This window comes from Salvelinus sp. IW2-2015, linkage group LG5 (genome assembly GCF_002910315.2).
Source record: "Salvelinus sp. IW2-2015 linkage group LG5, ASM291031v2, whole genome shotgun sequence".
Lineage (NCBI taxonomy): Eukaryota > Metazoa > Chordata > Actinopteri > Salmoniformes > Salmonidae > Salvelinus > Salvelinus sp. IW2-2015.
In genome coordinates, this window is record NC_036844.1 from 26987702 (window position 1) to 27002656 (window position 14955).

At 40.4% G+C, this 14955-nt stretch overlaps 1 protein-coding gene across 7 annotated transcripts; it reads left to right on the plus strand.

Moving 5' to 3' along the window:
- Nucleotides 1–5215: 5215 nt before the first annotated feature.
- LOC111964143 (trimethyllysine dioxygenase, mitochondrial) lies at nucleotides 5216–14717 on the plus strand. 7 transcript variants are annotated; one of them, XM_070443650.1, is made up of 8 exons: nucleotides 5216–5316; nucleotides 5424–5872; nucleotides 8714–8890; nucleotides 9597–9876; nucleotides 10657–10775; nucleotides 13126–13363; nucleotides 13695–13833; nucleotides 14020–14717. In XM_070443650.1, exons 2-8 carry the CDS (start codon nucleotides 5701–5703, stop codon nucleotides 14149–14151), a joined length of 1257 nt encoding a protein of 418 aa, XP_070299751.1. In that variant the 5' UTR covers nucleotides 5216–5316; nucleotides 5424–5700; the 3' UTR covers nucleotides 14152–14717. The 7 variants fall into 7 exon arrangements, with proteins under 7 accessions (XP_070299751.1, XP_070299757.1, XP_070299752.1 ...); XM_070443651.1 differs by lacking the exon at nucleotides 5216–5316 and having other exon boundaries at nucleotides 5323–5522; nucleotides 5695–5872; XM_070443652.1 differs by lacking the exon at nucleotides 5216–5316 and having other exon boundaries at nucleotides 5323–5522; nucleotides 5698–5872.
- Nucleotides 14718–14955: the final 238 nt, after the last annotated feature.

Sequence of the window (14955 nt, forward strand, 5' to 3'; positions counted from 1 at the left end):
CAGGAGACTGAAAYTATTAGTCATGGTTCCTCAGATCCTCAAAAGGTTCTACAGCTGCACCATCGAGAGCATCCTGACTGGTTGTATCACTGCCTGGTATGGCAACTGCGCAGCCTCCGACCTCAAGGCACTACAGAGGGTAGTGCGTATGGCCCAGTACGTCACTGGGGCCAAGCTCCCTGCCATCCAGGACCTCTATACCAGGCGGTGTCAGAGGAAGGCCCTAAAAATTGTCAAAGACTCCAGCCACCCTAGTCATAGACTGTTCTCTCTGCTACCGCATGGCAAGTGGTACCGGAGCGCCAAGTCTAGGTCCAAGAGGCTTCTAAACAGCTTCTACCCCCAAGCCATAAGACTCCTGAACAGCTAATCAAAGGGATACCCAGACCCCTCTTTTACGCTGCTACTCTCTATTTATTATCTATGCATAGTCACTTTAACTCTACCTACATGTACATATTACCTCAATTACCTGACTAACCGGTGCTCCCGCACAATGACTCTGTACCGGTACCCCCTGTATATAGCCTCGCTATTGTTATTTTACTGCTGTTGTTTAATTATTTGTTACTTTTATTTTCTATTTTTTACTTGTTCTCTTTTTTACTTAACACTGATTGTTTCTTAAAACTTCTTAAGCATTGTTGGTTAAGGGCTTTTAAGTAAGCATTTCACTGTAAGGTCTACAGCTGTTGTATTCAGTGCATGTGACAAATACAATTTGATTTGATTTGAGAAGTGAAAGCTTGTCAGTATTATTAATGTTTGAGAAGGTTGTACCTAAGAAAGTACAGAAAGGCTTCCTGGCTTTCACTGTTAGAGAGTTTGTCCCGCCTCCACTAAGGTGCTTTAAATGCCAAAGGATGGGACATGTAGCGGCTCTGTGCAAAGGAAAGAAAAGATATGCAAAGTGTGGAGGGGAACATGATTATGGTGAATGTGGGAACAATGTTAAGGTTAAATGTTGTAATTGTGGGGGGGAACACAGTTTAGCATTTGGTGGATGCCAGGTGCAGAAAGAAGCTAGAGAGGCCCAAAGATATAAAATCACTCATAATGTCTCTTATGCAGAGGCTGCAAGGCAGATTGGTTGAACTATTAGGCAGAATGATGGAGACAATAGGGTCAGTCCTGGAATAAGTGGACCTACTGTAGGAAATGTTGCTTAAATTGGTCCAGACACGGATACAAGAATGTTCAGAAATCTTGCTCTCACAAATGTGTTGTTTCAAAGGGCACCTTAATAGTTCATCAGATTGACTTCAATAGCCTTCATTGGAAAGGTTATCAGACCTGCCAAGTTGAAGATCACTGTGGAAGCAGCAAGGGTTTTTAGGAGTAACAGATGTTACTGTCGCCATGATTGTTGATATGTTGACTTCTAATGATGGAATGTCTCAGTATGATGTTAATAAGAGTTCTGGTTTTTGTTATCCTTCAGTGGAATGCCAGAAGCCTTATTGCTAACGGCCAGGAGTTTTAAGAAATATGTAATAGATTTAGAGATCCGACCTGATGTGATATGTGTTCAATAAACATGACTTAGACCACATCTTGATTTGCTACGTTCATAAGAGAAGGTCTTGTATATCGTAATATAACTGCCCCATCTGAATATGAATGTGTGATCGTGGAAATCTACAGTGCAAGCAGTAATATTAAGTTACACAATTTTTACATGTCACGTTCTGACCATAGTTCTTGTGTGTTTTGCTTGTTTTAGTGTTGATCAGGACGTGAGCTGGGTGGGCATTCTATGTTGTGTGTCTTGTTTGTCCGTTTCTATGTTTGGCCTAATATGGTTCTCAATCAGAAGCAGATGTTTTGTGTTGTCTCTGATTGGGAATCATATATAGGTGGCTTGTTTTGTGTTGGGGATTGTGGGTGGTTGTTTCCTGTCTCTGTGTTTTCTCTGCACCAGATAGGGCTGTTTCGGTTTGCCACGTTTTGTTATTTTGTAAATGTTGTAAGTGTTCACAGTTTCGTTTGTAATTAAACATGTTGAACACGAGCTACGCTGCGTCTTGGTCCGATCCCTGTTACACCTCCTCTTCAGATGAAGAGGAGGAAGGCTGCTGTTACATTACAACCGTTGTCGTCAACTATCTGAAGCGATGTTTGATGAAATATCAGGAGAATTGGGCTCTAGATAGATATGGTGCTACTGTTGCCTCTTCTTTGGATGCTGTTTTTACCAAAAATGAGATGCGTTCAGCCTTAATAGGCTTTGGAGATACAGCCCCATTTTGTGATCAGTTGTGCTGTAATGTTTAAGCATTTACCTGATGAGGTCATGCTTGTTCTCCTGGGATTATTTAATAAGATTTGGAGTGAGGGGTTATACCTTCTGGTTGGAAACGTGCAGTAATATTACCTTATGTAAAGCCTGGTAAGAACCATTCATGTGCGGATAGTTATAGACCAATAGCACTGACCTCTAACTTGTGTAAACTGATGGAAAAGATGATAGTCAATAGATTGTCATATTTCCTGGAGCATAGAGGTTTATTGAGTCAATGTCAAAGTGGATTCCGTAAAGGTAGATTACTTTGGACGCATTAGTAAAGATGAGCAATGAAGTTAAACTCTGGTCATGAAAAAAGGGATGGCTACTGTCTTTTTTTTTTACTTTTAAAAGGCCTATGACACTATGTGGAGAGAAGGCCTACTGATTAAGATGGAAAGAATTGGTATTGGTGGGAGATTATAACTTGGTTTTGGCCTTCTCATTAAATCGCTCTTTTTGAGTTAAAATGGATCCAATTTTATCTGATGACTATGGAGTTGACAATTGTATTCCTCAAGGCAGTGCTATCAGTCCTATTTTGTTCAACATTATGATAAACGATGTATTTTCAAATCTAGGCAGGGGTATTGGGGCTTCCCTATATGCTGATGATGGAGTTATTTGGAAGAGGGGAAGGAATGTCTCTTGTGTGATCAAATCTATTCAACAAGCTACAGTGGATGTTGAAAGATGGTCGATTGACTGGGGTTTTAAATTGTCTGTGGCGAAGTCTTGCTGTATATTCTTCTTGGAGATGAAAGTTGCTAATATACAGTTGTTTCTGTATGGACAGTCTATGGGGAGGGTTTCTAAGTACAAATATTTGGGTCTATTATTATATTTGGGTCAATGAGTGATATACATGGAAAGATCATGTCATAAATGTTGTAACAAAGTGTAAGAACGTGGTGAATCTTATGCGCTCGGTCTCCGGTTATGAATGGGGTGCTGACAGACAATCGTTGATGGATATTTATAGAGCTCTGATCAGGACAACAATTGATTACGGGTGTATAGTTTATGGAACAGCGGCAAAGACTTAGTTTCAGAAGCTGGACAGAATCCAATATATAGCTTTAAAGATATGTATTGGTGCATTTAAATCAACATATTGCCTTACTAGTGGAAGCAGGTGAGATGCCTTTGGATATATGGCTTAAAAAATTGTAATTAGCTTATTGGGTTAGGTTGAAAGGATGTGAGGTTGAGCATCCCACCGCTGCTGTTCTAGATGACTGTTGGGAATATACTAGTAGACAAGGCAGTGGTTTTGGTTGGAAAGTTTGCTGATGAGAGTGGTTTGAGGGAGATGGAGGTTGGCCCTTCTGTGGTGATAGAGGATGTTCCTCCATGGTTACTCCCAGATCCTGTTGTTGATCTAACCTTGGTAGAGAAAAGGAAAGATTGGTCAGAAGTCAGTAATGTAGGGAAACTGGTTGACAATTACCAGTGGTGACCTGTCATTCAGGGCAGTTTTGAGCCCCACATATTTAGCCTGTTTTGCATGTTATTTTGGCATTAATATGTGTCACATATCAGTTTGCAAACAATGTAAAAAATATATATATCATAGAGTTAATAAAGCCAAATACAAACATGGTCTCTTTTTTGTTTTCTTGAGTAAGGCAGCCCCAAAATGCAGGTGTTTCAGCCTAGCTCAGTGCTTTCTGTGGTGGTGGTGGTACAAGCCAGCAGAAAATATGGAGCGTTGCACCGTGATTAGCTCAGTGTTCTGTCACTCATGGGGACACTACGTCAACGCCAAGTCTAAGGGTAGAGCTCTATAATTCTAGCCCCTTGGGTGCTGCCATAGAGTTACATTAGAAGTGCCCATCCAAGAAGGCTCAAGGTCATTGGCCACAGATAAAATGATGCCAAGTCACGTTATATCTACAGTAGCTTTGATTGGACTGATCATGTCAACATCATACTTTCTAAATCTTAGCTAGCAGTCATCATCATGAATCAAGTCGACAATCTACTGAAAAATCCTTTTTAATCCTTGTCATATGAAGAGAAATAATGAAGAGAAATTATAGATAAAACGTATCGGTGCTTATCGGCCATTGGACATAAACATTACACAAGTTGGAAATCGCAAATTCAACAATGAGTGGTTTGGAAGGAATCAGTGGCTAAGTGCAAGCATTGCAAAGCAATCATTAGCCTGTTATTCAGTGGAGTGGTTGTGTGGTCCCAAGTCTAAGATTAAGGGTCTCTTTTCCTAGTTTAAAATGATAAACATTCAACATTGGCCATGCTGTCAACGAAGCATGATTTGTGCCGTACTCCAAACAACTGTTAACACAGAACTGCAAAATCTGACTTTAGTGAGTTCAAGACAACTGGGAACTTGGGAAAAACGAGCTAGGACTGGGAAAATACGTTTGAGTTCCCAGTTGTCTTGAAAGCACCATAAATCCAGAGAATGGCAGACTTTGATGACAAAATTTGCCCACGAAGGACTGCCGCCAAGGTGAGTCCAAAAATGTCTTGTATGCTGCTGCATAAATGATGTAATATGCCATTACTACACCAATTCTCTCAATTCCGCTTAGGACATTGTACATTGAACTCTTCATTACATTTGATTGGCAAGCATGTGAATGGTTTGTGTCTGGAGTGCATGGTCGATGAAACAGTGGATCATGTGTTATATTGTTGCAAGTATGTTGAAGAGGGTGAAAGATTGAAGTTTAGGGTCATTGAGGTTGGTTGGGGGGGTGGAAGGAATTTAGGGGATGGTGGAGGGTCTTAGAAGTTAGTAGGGCTCTTTTTTATTTTCTCAGGAGTAATGAGTTAGGMAGGAGGATTTAGAAATGTTGTAAACCGTGATTGACCACACACTCCAGCACAGTAGGTGGCGGCATATACCTTTAACGTTGGTTTGCGGACCGCCATTATATCGAAGAAGAAGAAGAAGAAGAAGAAGAGTGGATCCTCTCGCTTCGCCTCTTCCTCTATGCTGATAGCTATTGTACCTCTTTGGTAGTTGCTAACTAGCGGTTCTTAGCGTCAACGTTAACAAGGTACGTGTCCAAAGTGTACTATCCTGCAATGCTAGCACGCAAAGTATATAAACGACTTGGAAAAAACTAACTTGCTTAATAATTTATCTCATCGATTGTCAATGTAGCTTCATCGAAGGTCCAAGAAGTCTTAATTCCAGGTCACAGTAATTAGTGCTGCTAGCTACATAAACACAACTGACTGGAATCCACACGAGCTCCGGTGTGTGAGTATTCCATGATCAGATCAACATAAGCTGATTTGTTATTAATCACAGCAATTAAGATGGGGAAATTATCATTTGTGCGGGAGTCAATGTCAGACTCGATCAAATAACGTATAGTTGTGTTCTGAATCTGTCCATGAAGAGTGTTCCATCTACATTTATTTTCCATTAGCAGACAATGTCTTTGGCTCGGATATTGTGCCGTTTAAATGGCTATTTGCAACCCATATCGAAAGCACGGGCTCCTTTAGTCTCTGGATTCATACGAACCCAGAATGAAGTGAGACGTTGGCAGCATAATGCTCCACAATCGACGAGTTGTCACTGGCAGCTTCAGGAAGACTGCCTTGGTAAGTATGACTAGTTCTATCAGCCCTTTACCAAACTCTAAATTAACATTTTATTTGCTCTAGACAGTCTGTTTTTGAATACAGCTCCATATGTGTCTGCCCTTCTTTGAGGCTTTTGAAAAGCTCGCTGGTCTTTGTAGTTGAATCTGTGCTTGAAGTTCAATACTTCAAGAGGAAGGGCTAGTCATTAAAAAATCATGTCAACCCTTATTTAACACAGTGAGTCCATGTAACTTATTATGTGATTTGTTAAGCCACATTTTACTGCTGAACTAATTTAAGCTTGCCTTAACGAAGGGGTTGAATACTTATGAAATTGCTATTTTAGTGCTGAATTTTCTATTTATAAAAAATATATAATTTTTCATCCACTTTGACTGAGTATTTTGTAAATTGTGGACAAAAAATATATAATTTTAATCTGTTTTAATCCCATTTTGTAACACAATAAAATGTGAAGAAATCCAAGGTGTCTGAGTACTTCTGCCATGCACAAATAATAATAATAATTGCATATGTCCTAACCTARACCTTTTTTTAAAGTAATAAATTACTTCATATCTTATACTAATAGACCAGGCAGGGATCAGCAACTGGATTCAGCCGTGGGACAATATTTTTTTCTTGAGCGGATTGTCGGGGACCGAAACATGATTACAAATAATTTGTAGACTAAATTGACCTCAAGAAGCCCAAACAGATATATTTTAACATCATTTCAAACCTTGCTTACATTTGTGTACAATGACATCTCTGTTATGCGTGGTGTTAGGTTCTAAATAACAGGGTAAAAACTGACGGACAACTATGAAACGCTCAAACCAAGTTTATTCACCTTTCAGCTCCGTCAGACAGCTGAAAATACATATTCACACAAGCACTGGTATAACCCTTCCTTCTATGCTGAGTCTCCTCCTTACACATCTGAACAGCCAATGCACCTCTGTTGCTAGACAGGACTTTAGTGATGCATGTTCTGTCTCAATTCATTTGACCTGAACTCAGCCCAAATTATGCTGTCCTGTTGACTTGTACCAGACTGTGGCCCTTCTCCTTCCAATCGAATATCTGATGTCTAACAATAACACGTTCTGACAGAATGTGAACATTCTACATTACCCCCACTCCCTCAGGGACATGAATAAGGATATTTCATATTTTCAAGTCAGAACCCATCAGTGGGAATACTTGAACAGGTTTCCTAAATTAAAATCACTTATAGCTGATTTTCTTGGTGATTTTACAGTCTTATTTCCCAAATGTTTCTAATATGTACAGTACCAGTCAAAAGTTTGGACACACCTACTCATTCAATGGTTCTTCTTTATTTTGACTATTTTCTACATTGTAGAATAATAGTGAAGACATCAAAACTATAGAATAACTCATATGGAATCATGTATTAACCAAAGAAGTTTTAAACAAATCAAAATATATTTTATATTTGAGATTTTTTAAAGTAGCCACCCTTTGCCTTGATGACAGCTTTGCACACTCTTGGGGGGCCAAATAAAACCAACCGTGGGCCAAATTAGGGCCGCCAGTTGGGGAACCCTGTAATAGTCCATTTGAATGTTTAAATACAGCAGCCAAAGGAACTCAAGAGTTTTTGAAAGAAGAGACCCACTGGGCACAGATGTCAGTTCAATGTCTAGTTTTGATTTACATTTGGTTGAGTAGTCAACTAATGTGAAATCAACAAAACATGTCAGTTTCATTGGATTTAGGTTAAAAGTTGGGTAGAAAAAAACATCATGCCGTTACGTTGATTACTTTTTGCAAATCCAATCAGTTTTCCACATTGATTCAATGTCATCACATATATATTGTTTTGGTTGAAGTTACATGGAAACAACATTGATTCAACCAGTTTTTGCCCAGTAGGGAGAATGCGCAATGGCGATAGGCTATAGCATTTATTTACAGACCCATAACCATTCAATCTTCATAAAGAGAAGCAAAAGCCATCTTCATCTTATTCTAGTCCTGTATTATTCAAACATGTCATTACAATGATGAAGATAAGAGAATGATTGGCCTAAGAAAAAAACATCACATTTCATGTCTGTCATTCCTGATGGCAATTTCCCTTGTCACAACTGCATTCACTGTTATGCCATGATCAGCGGGAACTCTAATCCATCCCCATCTGGGTGAGCGGATAAAGGTTTGGTAGAATAACCTGTAAAACAAAATATGTTGTGTATCTCCTTAAGTGTTCCTGTGAATTTTTATTATGTGGATAAGAAAGACCAAACGTGAACTTAAGACAAGGATTTGTGTGTATAAGAGCTCCATTCGCAACCACAATGAGGGAGGAGATGGGGGAAAATGACTTATTGGATGGACCACTTGGCCACTCTTGACTCAGCAGGTCTCAACGAGGAATATCCCTTTTCTTGTTATTTTTTTATGTACATTTTTTTTTTCTCACTCTAGACTGCTTTTTATTGTGGTAGATGTTCGACACAGTGTCCAGGTCAAACTGTACACAACAGTGACAGTCTGATCCTCCAGTAACAGTCTACTGGTCTTTCAGCTCCTTCAGTCTCCTGATGGCCGACTTCACTGTGATGTTGTGTTGTATGTCCAGGCGCCTACACCAACAGTCTTCATGCAGGACCCACAGTGCCAGATACCAACAGCCTTCCTGTTCCTTTTCTTGTTTTTAATATACCCTCCTATAGGCTATGACATCATAATGTATCTTTATTGTGTGTTTGTGTATATATATTTTACATAGTAAATCCTAGTCTGGAACTGGCACTTCACACTTGAATTGGCCAGTTTTTACATTATAGGCTAATATGTACTTGTAAATCTGACATTTTGATTTGGCAGAGCTCAGCTATGGAGGGCTTGTGATGCACTTTGCCTATGTGTGGCTACGGGATCATTGCCAATCTGCCTCCTGCTTCAACAGCAAGACCAACCAGAGGAACCTGGATACAGCAAATGTGGAGCTAAACATACGTCCTGCCAACACCAGGGTGGATGATGAGAATATCTTCCTCACATGTAAGTCTTGGTGTAAAGATTTATTTTCCCAACTGAGGGATGGAAAATATTCTCTACCCAGTTCGTCTCACATCACATACAGTAGGTGGCTTTCTTTGTTTTGATTTGTTGTAGATTTTTTATTTATTTTTATAATAATTCTCCAAATGAAGAGCTATAGTTGGTTTTGGCATGAGAAACAGTTTTCTTTGGAACCAAAGTGAAGAATTGAGCTTGTTTTTTCCCTCCCTTTTAGACCCTGTTGGAAGCCCACATTATGGAGTAGCCTAGCCTAAAAGTGATATTCTCCACTGCCAAACCTGAGATAGTTATCTTCTTAAAAACAAGCATCTTTTGGGGAGACCTTTGACTCTTGAAAAAAGGTTGTAATGTACTGCAGATATTGCTGCCATATGCTTTATTTGAATTACATGTTTGTACAATGGTACATCTTTTCACAGGGCATTGGTTAAACTAACCGTTCTCACTTACTCAAGGTGCAATCGGTTGAACATTTCAGTGAGGTACTGAATCTAGGTCAGTTTGCTGTTGTCAAGAACTCTAAATCCATGCCAGTAGTTAAGCCTATCATTTGATCATTTTCAACCGCAATCCCATTTTCTTTATGGCAGAACTGTGATCTATGCACCTATTGTTACTCATCCATTCTTTTTAACAGTTATTGAATGTATAATAGATGGAATTSTCTTTGTTTTGTCTACCTCAGGGCCTGATGGTCATGTGACAAGGTACAACCTGAACTGGCTGGCTCAGAACAGCTATGAGGTACAGAAGCAGAGTGCCATGCAGCCACACATCATCTGGAACTCTGATATCTATACCAGTGCCAAGGTGCCCTCTGCTAACTGGGACATGTTTATGAGCTGTGATGATGAACTGAAAAAGTTCCTTGGGGGCTTTCTGCTGTACGGCATTGCTTTTGTGGAGGGTGTCCCGCCGACTGTTGAGGCCACAGAGACTCTTACCCAGAGGGTCAGCCTCATCAGGTATAGTAAGCCCCTCTGTGATTGCCTGGGGTGGGGTTGAGGGGGCTTAAAGGTAATGGCATACCACCCACCACAATGCATACGAAACATGCATGGTTTTAGAGTGAGGGATTATTTAATAAGGAATGAGAACAAACAKCCCAGATATCTATTTTTGGGGGAGCATTAAATAAGCTTGATATTTATCAGGGTTGGCTTGTTTACACTCTTTGTTTTGCAAAGTAACAGTGCTACAGAGAAGGTTTTGGTTTACTTAACATCAACTTTGATACGTTTGTCAAGTTAACATGCACAACAGACTTCTCTCTGCAGTTGGAATGGAGGGTGGAATTGTCAAAAGAATGGGCATTGTTGCACTTTGACAGTGTAGTGAGAAAGGAGAGGTACTTTGTCCTCATTAATCCACCAGGTCTGTTCATTAAGGACTCTGCAGGTGGTGTGGTTTTGAAGTTTCAAACGCCTGAGCAAGCGCACTAATCCCTCTTTGTACTGGACTCTACTTTGGGGTGAAGGGAAGGGAGGGAGGGAGGAAGCAGCGTGTTATAAGAAATGCATTGCTCATGGTTGCCAGATGAGGCCATTTTCTTATTCTAGTCCAGTGAGTATATTTGGTCATCAGAAGTAATTGCCCTCCTCCTGACACCCCAAAGAAACTAAATATCACTCACTATTTGGATCACAGTTGCCATTATAATCTTATTTGAATTGTTATTGTACTGTATAATGTTTTAGGTATCACTTTTGACTCTACTTTGTGTTTTCATTCTTGTTTCCTACTAGGGAGACTATGTATGGCAAGATGTGGAACTTGACATCCGATTTCTCCCGAGGAGATACTGCCTACACCAAACTGGCACTGGACCGTCATACAGACACCTCATACTTCCAGGAGCCATGTGGGGAAGTATTTAGATGTTCACACATGGATAGGTGTTATTTGAACTGTATTGGAGTGATCATGTCAGGTCAAAGTAGCAAGGCAGTACACATGTTGATCTGTATATTGGTTAGGTTGAGATTCCTCAGATAGACACACTTTAGACATCTACAGTGCCATCGGAAAGTATTCAGACGCCTTGACTTTTTCCACATTTTGTTACATTACAGCCTTATTCTAAAATTGATTAAATAAATTAAAATCCTCAGGAATCTACACACACAATACCCCATAATGACAAAGTGAAATAGGTTTAGGCATTTTTGCAAATGTATTAAAAATAAAAAACCTACCTTATTTACATAAGTATTCAGACCCTTTGCTCTGAGACTCAAAATTGAGCTCATGTGCATCCTGTTTCCATTGATCATCTTTAAGATGTTTCTACAACTTGATTGGAGTCCACCTGTGGTAAATTTAATTGATTGGACATGATTTGGAAAGGCACACCTGTCTATATAAGGTCCCACAGTTCATGTCAGAGCAAAAACAAAGCCATGAGGTAGAAGGTATGGTTCGTAGAGCTCAGAGACAGGATTGTGTTGAGGCACAGATCTGGGGAAGGGTAACAAAACACTTCTGCAGCATTGAAGGTCCCCAAGAACAGTGGCCTCCATCATTCTTAAATGGAAGAAGTTTGGAACCACCAAGACACTTCCCAGAGCTGGCCGCTCGGCCAAACTGAGCAATCGGAGGAGAATGACCTTGGTCAGGAAGGTGACCAAGAACCCGATGGTCACTGACAGAGCTCTAGAGTTCCTCTGTGGAGATGGTTGTCCTTCTGGAAGGTTCTCCCATATCTGCAGCATTCCACCAATCAGACCTTTATGGTAGAGTGGCCAGACAGAAGCCACTCCTCAGTAAAAGGTACATGACAGCCCGCTTGGAGTTTTCCAAAAGGCACCTAAAGACTCTCAGACCATGAGAAACAAGATTCTCTGGTCTGATGAAACTAAGATTCTACTCTTTGGCCTGAATGCCAAGACTCACATCTGGAGGAAACCTGGCACCATCCCCATGGTGAAGCATGGCGTTGGCAGCATCATGCTGTGGGGTTGTTTTTCAGGGACAGTGAGACTAGTCGGGATCAAGGGAAAGGTGAACAGAGCAAAGTACAGAGATCCTTGATGACAACCTGCTCAGGACCTCAGAATGGGGCGAAGGTTCACCTTCCAACAGGACAACAACACTAAGCACACAACCAAGACAACGTAGGAATGGCTTCAGGACAAATCTCTGAATATCCATGAGTGGCCAAGCCAGAGCCCTGACTTGAACCCGATCGAACATCTCTTGAGAGACCTGAAAGTAGCTGTGCAGCAACACTCCCCATCCAACGTGACAGAGCTTGACAGGATCTGCATAGAAAAATGGGATAAACTCCCCAAAATACAGGTGTGCCAAGTTTGTAAAGGTGCTTCAACAAAGTACTGAGTAAAGCGTCTGAATACTTATGTAAATGTGATGTGTATTTTTATTTTCAATAAACTAGGAAACAGTTCTAAAAAGCAGTTTTTTCTTTGTCCTTATGGGGTATTGTGTGTAGCTTGATGGGGGGGGGGACAATTTAATCAATTTTAAAATAAGGCTGTAACCTGGAAAAAGTCAAAGGGTCTGAATACTTTCCGAAGGCAGTGTATGTATATAGGTTATTGTGTTAGGCTATTACAGTGATGTTACAAAAATTGACAGTTGTAACAACAGATCCAGCATTGGCCTTTTTTAAAGACATGCTCCAGAGCTTTGGCGGCTTGTATGTATTTTTTTAAACCTCCCACTTTGGGCTGAATGTGTCAATGTGTAGTTCATATGTACATTAGTGTCTTATCTCAATATCTCAATTAGCCACAAAATCCCTAGTTTGAAAGGGGCTGTTTTCTAGAAGTCATTTTCCCTGCTTTTCCCCCCCACGTGGGCCAGCTACTAGCGATTTGAGTTCTAGCCAATGAGCTTTAGCCCTTCGCCATTTGAGTGACCGCTAGAAAGACGCACGCACACACAGCAGAGCGAGAGCAATGTGGTGCACATATGTGATATGGTATGCCATTTTCTGGGACCACTTTTTGCTTGTGAGAGCTACTTTCTGAACTACTGGCTAAAAGTATACAAAAGTACCGGAGAATCTCTTCAACTGATAAGACACAAGCCAGACGCACATTGCTATGCCACAGACATCTTGATAAAATAAGTTATAGTACAACATGAAACTAAGCTCTCCCTTGGCCTCCCATCAAATGACAGGGCAATAGCCACTTACTGGGCGTTTCATAATAACATGTGACTTACTTTGATGCCATTGACTTTGACTTGCAGGATCCAAGTGTTCCATTGCCTTAGGCATGAGGGAACAGGAGGAAGGACACTACTTGTAGATGGATTCTATTCTGCTGACAAAGTGCTCCAGAAGACCCCTGAGAACTTTGATCTGCTAGCACGGGTTCCTATCAAGCACGAGTACATTGAAAATGCCAGCGACCACCGTAACCACATGATCGGCATTGGCCCTGTGCTCAACGTGTATCCCTGGAACAATGAGGTGTACATGATCCGGTATGACCAATCTGTTGTAATTTGAGATGTGTATGTCTCCCTGAATGTCTTGCTTTAAACATATCTTCCAACGTCATTGGCCGTACAACCTTACATTAACCAGTCTTGGTTACCTATTAACTTACAATGTTGTATGTGTTTGAAAAATTATACACCCATCAATACAAATTAACTCACTTTGGAAGGTTCTTATTGGAAGGCTCAGGATCTGGCGCTCATACGCAGCAAAACTTGTGTTATTCCATCTCCTTTGAGATCAATGTTATGAATATATGATCTGATATTGAGTATTAATATGGTATCACCTTCTGTTTGGTCGCCTGTCTTACAGATACAATAACTACGACCGTGCAGTCATAAACACAATCCCCCATGACATTGTCAAGCGATGGTATGTGGCTCACAGAGAGTTGACCACAGAGCTGAGGAAGCCGGAGAATGAGTTGTGGGTCAAACTGAAGCCTGGAAAGGTAAGGAAAAATAGTTGCCTTTTCATTGATCGAGACAAAGGATTTAGCACTACTTGATCAGTTGAGCAAGATATTGACATGGGGGGGAGACATCCCACACTTAACTGTAAACCACGATTAAGCTGTAGGTGATGGGTGGTCTTACAAAATCTTAAACAAAAAATATGTTCCCTCTTTTTCTGTAAGGTTCTCTTCATTGATAACTGGCGTGTCATGCATGGCCGGGAGTCCTTCACAGGCCTGCGGCAACTGTGTGGCTGCTACCTGACCAGAGACGACGTCATGAACACTGCCCGCTCCCTGGGTCTGCAGGCCTGAGTGAAGAGCCACCCTGAGTCTCCAACCCTTCCAGCCAACACCAAAGTCCTTTAGAGATAAAGCACCATCACCCAATCAGTCATACATGTTTAAGGTGACCGAAAAGTCTTGTAGAATCAAATCGTTTTTCTATTATGAGTATTTACTGAGTGAAATCAAGTATTTCCACTGCATGAATGCAGTTATATATTGTTAATGCAGAACTAAATGCCATTCCTAATATGGGCATAAAATAATTGTACTGTACTTTAGAAATGTTCTCTACCCAGAAATATTTTACATGTGGAGATATTGTTAGACTTGATGAAGTCAAGAAAATGGACTGTGATCTGTTTGGGATTTAAGATTTGTAGACATGCATTAAGCTCTTGTCACAACAATCATATTTTGAACTGGAACTTAACATATTGAGGTGTTTAACTAGATTTTTGGCTTTGTTTTAGGGATTTGTTTCTAGTATTTCTGAAGTACTTTTGCTAGTCATTTGTTTATGAATGTATTAGGAAATGTTGCCTTGTTTACATAATGAAATAAATTGGGTGATTTTTCAGCACCTTTTCTCCTGATTTATATTGGGTGACTGTATTTTTTTGTCATGCCCAGACAACAAGGGAGTTAATTATACATATCTCTGATGAAGCCATATCCAGCATTAAAAGGAAAGTACAGAGCCGCTTGGCAAAATGTTCTCGAACGTCGCAGATAGCAAATCATGAATAGAGCCGATGTGATTCCTTAGTCTACATGTCAGAGAAGCATGTTTYATCTACATAGAATTAGGCTATCAGAAGTTGAACGTTCCAA

Excerpts from the sequence above, each read along its gene's own strand:
- LOC111964143 (XM_070443650.1), top strand. The coding sequence starts at position 5,701 with ATGTCTTTGGCTCGGATATTGTGCCGTTTAAATGGCTATTTGCAACCC. Across the intron at positions 8,891-9,596 it reads TGAGAATATCTTCCTCACAT|GGCCTGATGGTCATGTGACA; the intron begins GTAAGTCTTGGT and ends TGTCTACCTCAG. Across the intron at positions 13,834-14,019 it reads TCAAACTGAAGCCTGGAAAG|GTTCTCTTCATTGATAACTG; the intron begins GTAAGGAAAAAT and ends TTTTTCTGTAAG.